This window comes from Anomaloglossus baeobatrachus, chromosome 7 (genome assembly GCF_048569485.1).
Source record: "Anomaloglossus baeobatrachus isolate aAnoBae1 chromosome 7, aAnoBae1.hap1, whole genome shotgun sequence".
Lineage (NCBI taxonomy): Eukaryota > Metazoa > Chordata > Amphibia > Anura > Aromobatidae > Anomaloglossus > Anomaloglossus baeobatrachus.
In genome coordinates this window covers 295,103,178-295,112,191 of record NC_134359.1, presented here as the reverse complement: position 1 = coordinate 295,112,191, position 9,014 = coordinate 295,103,178, and the positions used below count along the sequence as shown (strand labels likewise).

The window sequence follows — 9,014 nt, the reverse complement described above, 5'->3', positions numbered from 1 at the left end:
CAGACCGCTGCACTGTCCCCCATGCTTTACACTGCAGCCCTGCTTCAGTACAAACTCACCAGTAACTCAATACATGAAGACTGTCATCAGACCGCTGCTCTGTCCCCCATGCTTTACACTGCAGCCCTGCTTCAGTACAAACTCACCAGTAACTCAATACATGGAGACTGTCATCAGACCGCTGCACTGTCCCCCATGCTTTACACTGCAGCCCTGCTTCAGTACAAACTCACCAGTAACTCAATACATGGAGACTGTCATCAGACCGCTGCACTGTCCCCCATGCTTTACACTGCAGCCCTGCTTCAGTACAAACTCACCAGTAACTCAATACATGGAGACTGTCATCAGACCGCTGCTCTGTCCCCCATGCTTTACACTGCAGCCCTGCTTCAGTACAAACTCACCAGTTACTCAATACATGGAGACTGTCATCAGACTGCTGCACTGTCCTCCATGCTTTACACTGCAGCCCTGCTTCAGTACAAACTCACCAGTAACTCAATACATGGAGACTGTCATCAGACGGCTGCTCTGTCCTCCATGCTTTACACTGCAGCTCTGCTTGTGTATAAACTCACCAGTTACTCAATACATGGAGACTGTCATCAGACTGCTGCACTGTCCTCCATGCTTTACACTGCAGCCCTGCTTCAGTACAAACTCACCAGTAACTCAATACATGGAGACTGTCATCAGACCGCTGCACTGTCCTCCATGCTTTACACTGCAGCTCTGCTTCAGTACAAACTCACCAGTAACTCAATACATGGAGACTGTCATCAGACCGCTGCTCTGTCCTCCATACTTTACACTGCAGCTCTGCTTCAGTACAAACTCACCAGTTACTCAATACATGGAGACTGTCATCAGACCGCTGCTCTGTCCCCCATGCTTTACACTGCAGCCCTGTTTCAGTACAAACTCACCAGTAACTCAATACATGGAGACTGTCATCAGACTGCTGCTCTGTCCTCCATGCTTTACACTGCAGCCCTGCTTCAGTACAAACTCATCAGTAACTCAATACATGGAGGCTGTCATCAGACCGCTGCACTGTCCTCCATGCTTTACACTGCAGCCCTGCTTCAGTACAAACTCACCAGTTACTCAATACATGGAGACTGTCATCAGACTGCTGCACTGTCCTCCATGCTTTACACTGCAGCCCTGCTTCAGTACAAACTCACCAGTAACTCAATACATGGAGACTGTCATCAGACCGCTGCTCTGTCCCCCATGCTTTACACTGCAGCCCTGCTTGTGTATAAACTCACCAGTTACTCAATACATGGAGACTGTCATCAGACCGCTGCTCTGTCCCCCATGCTTTACACTGCAGCCCTGCTTCAGTACAAACTCACCAGTAACTCAATACATGGAGACTGTCATCAGACTGCTGCTCTGTCCTCCATGCTTTACACTGCAGCCCTGCTTCAGTACAAACTCACCAGTTACTCAATACATGGAGACTGTCATCAGACTGCTGCACTGTCCTCCATGCTTTACACTGCAGCCCTGCTTCAGTACAAACCAGTAACTCAATACATGGAGACTGTCATCAGACCGCTGCTCTGTCCCCCATGCTTTACACTGCAGCTCTGCTTCAGTACAAACTCACCAGTAACTCAATACATGGAGACTGTCATCAGACCGCTGCACTGTCCTCCATGCTTTACACTGCAGCTCTGCCTGTGTACAAACTCACCAGTAACTCAATACATGGAGACTGTCATCAGACCGCTGCTCTGTCCCCTATGCTTTACAATGCAGCCCTGCTTCAGTACAAACTCACCAGTAACTCAATACATGGAGACTGTCATCAGACTGCTGCTCCGTCCCCCATGCTTTACACTGCAGCCCTGCTTCAGTACAAACTCACCAGTAACTCAATACATGGAGACTGTCATCAGACCGCTGCACTGTCCTCCATGCTTTACACTGCAGCCCTGCTTCAGTACAAACTCACCAGTAACTCAATAAATGGAGACTGTCATCAGACCGCTGCTCTGTCCCCTATGCTTTACACTGCAGCCCTGCTTCAGTACAAACTCACCAGTAACTCAATACATGGAGACTGTCATCAGACGGCTGCACTGTCCTCCATGCTTTACACTGCAGCCCTGCTTCAGTACAAACTCACCAGTAACTCAATACATGGAGACTGTCATCAGACCGCTGCTCTGTCCCCCATGCTTTACACTGCAGCCCTGCTTCAGTACAAACTCACCAGTAACTCAATACATGGAGACTGTCATCAGACCGCTGCTCTGTCCCCCATGCTTTACACTGCAGCTCTGCTTCAGTACAAACTCACCAGTAACTCAATACATGGAGACTGTCATCAGACTGCTGCACTGTCCTCCATGCTTTACACTGCAGCTCTGCCTGAGTACAAACTCACCAGTAACTCAATACATGGAGACTGTCATCAGACCGCTGCTCTGTCCTCCATGCTTTACACTGCAGCCCTGCTTCAGTACAAACTCACCAGTAACTCAATACATGGAGACTGTCATCAGACTGCTGCACTGTCCTCCATGCTTTACACTGCAGCCCTGCTTCAGTACAAACTCACCAGTAACTCAATACATGGAGACTGTCATCAGACCGCTGCACTGTCCTCCATGCTTTACACTGCAGCCCTGCTTCAGTACAAACTCACCAGTAACTCAATAAATGGAGACTGTCATCAGACCGCTGCTCTGTCCCCTATGCTTTACACTGCAGCCCTGCTTCAGTACAAACTCACCAGTAACTCAATACATGGAGACTGTCATCAGACGGCTGCACTGTCCTCCATGCTTTACACTGCAGCCCTGCTTCAGTACAAACTCACCAGTAACTCAATACATGGAGACTGTCATCAGACCGCTGCTCTGTCCCCCATGCTTTACACTGCAGCTCTGCTTCAGTACAAACTCACCAGTAACTCAATACATGGAGACTGTCATCAGACTGCTGCACTGTCCTCCATGCTTTACACTGCAGCTCTGCCTGAGTACAAACTCACCAGTAACTCAATACATGGAGACTGTCATCAGACCGCTGCTCTGTCCTCCATGCTTTACACTGCAGCCCTGCTTCAGTACAAACTCACCAGTAACTCAATACATGGAGACTGTCATCAGACTGCTGCACTGTCCTCCATGCTTTACACTGCAGCTCTGCTTCAGTACAAACTCACCAGTAACTCAATACATGGAGACTGTCATCAGACCGCTGCACTGTCCTCCATGCTTTACACTGCAGCTCTGCCTGAGGACAAACTCACCAGTAACTCAATACATGGAGACTGTCATCAGACTGCTGCTCTGTCCCCCATGCTTTACACTGCAGCTCTGCCTGAGTACAAACTCACCAGTAACTCAATACATGGAGACTGTCATCAGACCGCTGCTCTGTCCCCCATGCTTTACACTGCAGCTCTGCCTGAGTACAAACTCACCAGTAACTCAATACATGGAGACTGTCATCAGACCGCTGCACTGTCCTCCATGCTTTACACTGCAGCTCTGCCTGAGTACAAACTCACCAGTTACTCAATACATGGAGACTGTCATCAGACCGCTCCTCTGTCCCCCATGCTTTACACTGCAGCCCTGCTTCCGTACAAACTCACCAGTAACTCAATACATGGAGACTGTCATCAGACTGCTGTACTGTCCTCCATGCTTTACACTGCAGCCCTGCTTCAGTACAAACTCACCAGTAACTCAATACATGGAGACTGTCATCAGACCGCTGCTCTGTCCCCTATGCTTTACACTGCAGCTCTGCTTCAGTACAAACTCACCAGTAACTCAATACATGGAGACTGTCATCAGACGGCTGCTCTGTCCCCCATACTTTACACTGCAGCTCTGCTTCAGTACAAACTCACCAGTAACTCAATACATGGAGACTGTCATCAGACCGCTGCTCTGTCCTCCATGCTTTACACTGCAGCTCTGCTTCAGTACAATCTCACCAGTAACTCAATACATGGAGACTGTCATCAGACCGCTGCTCTGTCCTCCATGCTTTACACTGCAGCCCTGCTTCAGTACAATCTTACCAGTTACTCAATACATGGAGACTGTTATCAGACCGCTGCTCTGTCCTCCATGCTTTACACTGCAGCCCTGCTTCAGTACAAACTCATCAGTTACTCAATACATGAAGACTGTCATCAGACCGCTGCTCTGTCCCCCATGCTTTACACTGCAGCTCTGCCTGAGTACAAACTCACCAGTAACTCAATACATGGAGACTGTCATCAGACCGCTGCTCTGTCCTCCATGCTTTACACTGCAGCTCTGCTTCAGTACAATCTCACCAGTAACTCAATACATGGAGACTGTCATCAGACCGCTGCTCTGTCCTCCATGCTTTACACTGCAGCCCTGCTTCAGTACAATCTTACCAGTTACTCAATACATGGAGACTGTTATCAGACCGCTGCTCTGTCCTCCATGCTTTACACTGCAGCCCTGCTTCAGTACAAACTCATCAGTTACTCAATACATGAAGACTGTCATCAGACCGCTGCTCTGTCCCCCATGCTTTACACTGCAGCTCTGCCTGAGTACAAACTCACCAGTAACTCAATACATGGAGACTGTCATCAGACCGCTGCTCTGTCCCCCATGCTTTACACTGCAGCCCTGCTTCAGTACAATCTTACCAGTTACTCAATACATGGAGACTGTCATCAGACCGCTGCTCTGTCCCCCATGCTTTACACTGCAGCTCTGCTTCAGTACAAACTCATCAGTTACTCAATACATGAAGACTGTCATCAGACCGCTGCTCTGTCCCCCATGCTTTACACTGCAGCTGTGCTAGGTTAGATCCGTTTCTGTATACAAATTCACCAGGAAGACGCTACATGGAATCTCTCATTAGAGAATGACGTCTGTTCTGTCCTCCATGCTTTACACTGCAGGTCAGTATATGGAAATCTAATTACCATGTTATGAAAGAAGATTATAAAAGGCAATTACCAGGGCTGAAGGGAGCAGCTTCTATAATGGGAGGAGCCTCTATAAGGGGGAGGAGCTTATAAAATGGGAATATATAATATTTACCAATTTATTTATTTTTTATTTGGCATAAATGTAAAAATAATTGTACATTTTAAAATAAAAGGATGAAAATTAATATAAATATCAATAAAATGCTTTTAAAATAGATATATAACGTTACAATCGTAAAATATATTAGTTTGGATTATACTCCAGAGCAGCATTCATAATTCTGCAGATTTCAGAGCTGAAATCTCCCAGAATCCCCTTCTTGTCCTATGCACTGTACAGTAATCCGATGTTAGGAACACATACCGCACCCCGTCCCCCTACATACAGTGCAGGGAGGTGTCTGTCATAACCAGCTTGCTGACTGTTTCCAGTGGTCACACCTCGGTGCCGAGTTCTGGGGTCGTCCCCGTCCGGCGGATGGTCCTGATGTCATAGGCCCAGGCTCGGTCTGTGCCCTCTCCGATGATGGCACTGGGCGCCCACGTGGGTAGAGGGAAACGTCCGGTCACCACCCGGGCGTCGGCGGGAAGCTCCGCCAGCATCTTGTTCTCCAACAACGTGAGCTGCGGGCGATAATACCGTTATACTCCGCACGGTCCCGACACGGATCAGTAAACAGCAGCCACTTACCACGCTGGGGGCCAGGAACACGGACACGTTGTCACAGTCGTGGAGCTTCACCTGCGCAGACGACAACGCGGTGTTACATGTATATGGAGGATGATTTATGCTCTGATTTACTGAATTCTGCTCGGTGCTGATGGCTGCCATGACAGTGGGGGTCTTGCTGAGACCCCCATGGCTGCCATATTGGGGCTCCTAGGAGCCTCAGGCTCGGCTTCATGGCACACAGCGAGCTTTAGGTTCAAGCTCAAGACAAAAAGTTCTGACTCTTGGAAGAAGAGGAGGAAAAACAAATAAATAAATAATAATAATAATAATACATAATATATAATAAATAATCATAATATATAAATAATAATATATAATAAATAATAAATAATAATACATAATATATAATAAATAATAATAATAACAACACATAAATAATAATATATAATAAATAATAGCATTAATAAATAATCTATAATAAATATTTAATAAATAATATATAAAAAATATATAATAAACAATATACAATAAATATATAATAATTCATAATTAATAAATATAAATAAATACTAATAATTCATAATAATAATAAATTATATATATATATATATAAAATAAAAATATAAAATAATAATTAATAATAAAAATGAAAGCTGGGAAAGGGTTAATGAGGCGGTGTCCGCACCTTCCACAGGTCCTCGCGTAGGTAGGTGACCCTCCGCTCGTACCCGGACCTCCAGGCGTAGAAGTAGGACAGGCGCAGCAGCCAGGGGTTCAGCTCGTAGCCCACGGCCGGGTGGAAGCCCCTCCTGGCGGCCTCCAGGACCTGCGGGAGGGAGACAGTCAGCGAGGAGGGCGGCAGCGTCGGTGTAACGGTACAGCGCGGTGTGAACGAGCCTCACAATCCGGCCGTCCCCGGAGCCCAGGTCCGCCATCTTCCCTGCGCGCCCCTTCAGCAGCGTCATCACGTTCTCCACCTGTCGGGCACTGGCGGGCATGTACGGCACCTGGGCACAAGAGGGGGAGAAGCTGCGGGCATCAGCCGGCCAATCAAATGGCAGGACGCGAGTGACATCACCGATACTCACCTGCAGCTTTAGCGGCACTTTCCGGAAGCCGGGCATCAGCACCAGCGCCCAGACCGAGTACGCCGCCAGTCCAGTGCACCCCGCGATCTGCAGCAGCCCCCAGGCCCCCAACCCCTGCCCCGCCAGCTCCGACACCACGTCCTGGGCCCCATCATCATCCATTCCTGCACAGGAAAGACAACTGTTAATATTACGTTACATGGGACTGCCGGAGACATCTACTACATTATTTGTACTCAGAGAGATATTACTGTGTTATCTGTGGTGTTACATAGGACTGCAGGTGTCATCTACTACATTATGTTGTTACATAGGACTGCAGGTGACATTACTACATTATCTGAGGTGTTACATAGGACTGCGGGTGACATCTAATACATTGTTGTTACATAGGACTGCAGGTGACGTTACTACATTATCTGTGGCGTTACATAGGACTGCAGGTGACGTTACTACATTATCTGGGTGTTACATAGGACTGCAGGTGACGTTACTACATTATCTGGGTGTTACATAGGACTGCAGGTGACGTTACTACATTATCTGGGTGTTACATAGGACTGCGGGTGACGTTACTACATTATCTGGGTGTTACAGAGGACTGCGGGTGATGTACGCATCTACGCCCCCTCCAACCTTCAACTGGCTGTCATTTACCGCCCTCCAGGGCCAGCCACTGCCTTTTTTGACCATTTCACCACCTGGCTACTACACTTCCTTTCCACCGACATCCCCACCATCATTATGGGTGATTTCAATATCCCCATTGACGCTTCCCACTCATCTGTCTCCAAACTTCTAACACTCGCTTCCTCCTTCAGCCTCACCCAATGGTCTTCTGCAGCTACTCACAAAGATGGCCACACGCTGGACCTCATCTTCACTCGCCTCTGTTCCCTATCTAACCTCTCTAACTCACCTCTCCCCCTGTCTGACCACAACCTACTCACATTCTCTTCCCTCTCTTCTCCAAGTATGCAACCCCCCCTCCACAAATTTTCATACCCTCGCAGAAATATCAAACACATTGATTTACACGCCCTTTCTCAGTCCCTTCTCCCCCTCACAGACATTGCATTTCTACATGATGCAGATGCCGCTGCAACTTTATACAACACTACAATCTCTGCAGCTCTCAAATCAGCTGCCCCCCTCATACACACTAAAACCCGCACAATCAACAGGCAACCCTGGCACACAAGGCAGACTAAAGAACTTAGACGGGCTTCCAGAATTGCTGAGCGCAGATGGAAGAGGTCTCATTCCACTGAGCACTTCATTGCATATAAAGAGTCCCTCACCACTTTCAAGTCCACACTCACTGCTGCAAAACAAACCTACTTCTCATCCCTCATATCCTCTCTCTCTCACAACCCTAAACAGCTATTCAACACTTTCAATTCTCTCCTCCGTCCTCCGGCACCACCTCCCTCTCCTCTCATCTCAGCTGAAGACTTTGCCTCTTTCTTCAAGCGGAAGATTGACAACATCAGAGCAAGCTTTGGCCCACAATCACCACGGCCCCTCATCGTAGCTACTCATCCCTCTTCCTCCAAATCCAGCTTCTCCACCATGACAGAAAACAATCTCTCCACTCTACTCTCAAGAACACATCTAACCACCTGTGCACTGGACCCGCTCCCATCGCACCTCATCCCCAACATCACCGCAGTCCTCATCCCAGCCCTAACCCATCTCTTCAACCTATCACTAGCAAGTGGTGTATTCCCTTCATGCTTTAAACATGCCTCTATTACACCCATCCTCAAAAAGCCCTCCCTTGACCCATCCTCTGTGTCAAACTATCGCCCCATATCCCTTCTCCCCTATGCCTCAAAACTACTGGAACAGCATGTCCATCTTGAATTGTCCTCATACCTCTCCTCCTGCTCCCTCTTTGACCGGCTTCAATCTGGCTTCCGACCACATCATTCTACCGAAACTGCCCTAACCAAAGTCACCAATGATCTACTAACCGCCAAAGCCAAGCGACACTACTCTATCCTCCTCCTCCTGGACCTGTCCTCTGCCTTCGACACAGTAGACCATTCCCTCCTACTACAGATTCTCTCATCTCTGGGCATCACAGACTTGGCCCTATCTCGGATCTCCTCATACCTAACCGACCGAACTTTCAGCGTCTCCCATTCTCACACCACTTCCTCATCCCGCCCCCTATCTGTCGGTGTCCCCCAAGGCTCAGTTCTTGGACCCCTGCTGTTCTCCATCTATACCTTCGGCTTGGGACAGCTCATAGAGTCCCACGGCTTCCAGTATCATCTCTATGCCGATGACA

The 9,014-nt window shown here is 48.2% G+C and overlaps 1 protein-coding gene across 1 annotated transcript; it reads right to left on the bottom strand.

The window, feature by feature from the left end:
* Positions 1–5,092: 5,092 nt before the first annotated feature.
* On the bottom strand, positions 5,093–6,880 carry ANTKMT (adenine nucleotide translocase lysine methyltransferase). The gene is made up of 5 exons (XM_075319490.1): positions 6,719–6,880; positions 6,533–6,637; positions 6,316–6,456; positions 5,649–5,699; positions 5,093–5,581 (listed from the first exon to the last, which is right to left on the bottom strand). The coding sequence occupies exons 1-5, from the start codon at positions 6,878–6,880 to the stop codon at positions 5,393–5,395; spliced, it is 648 nt and encodes a 215-aa protein (XP_075175605.1). The 3' UTR covers positions 5,093–5,392.
* Positions 6,881–9,014: the final 2,134 nt, after the last annotated feature.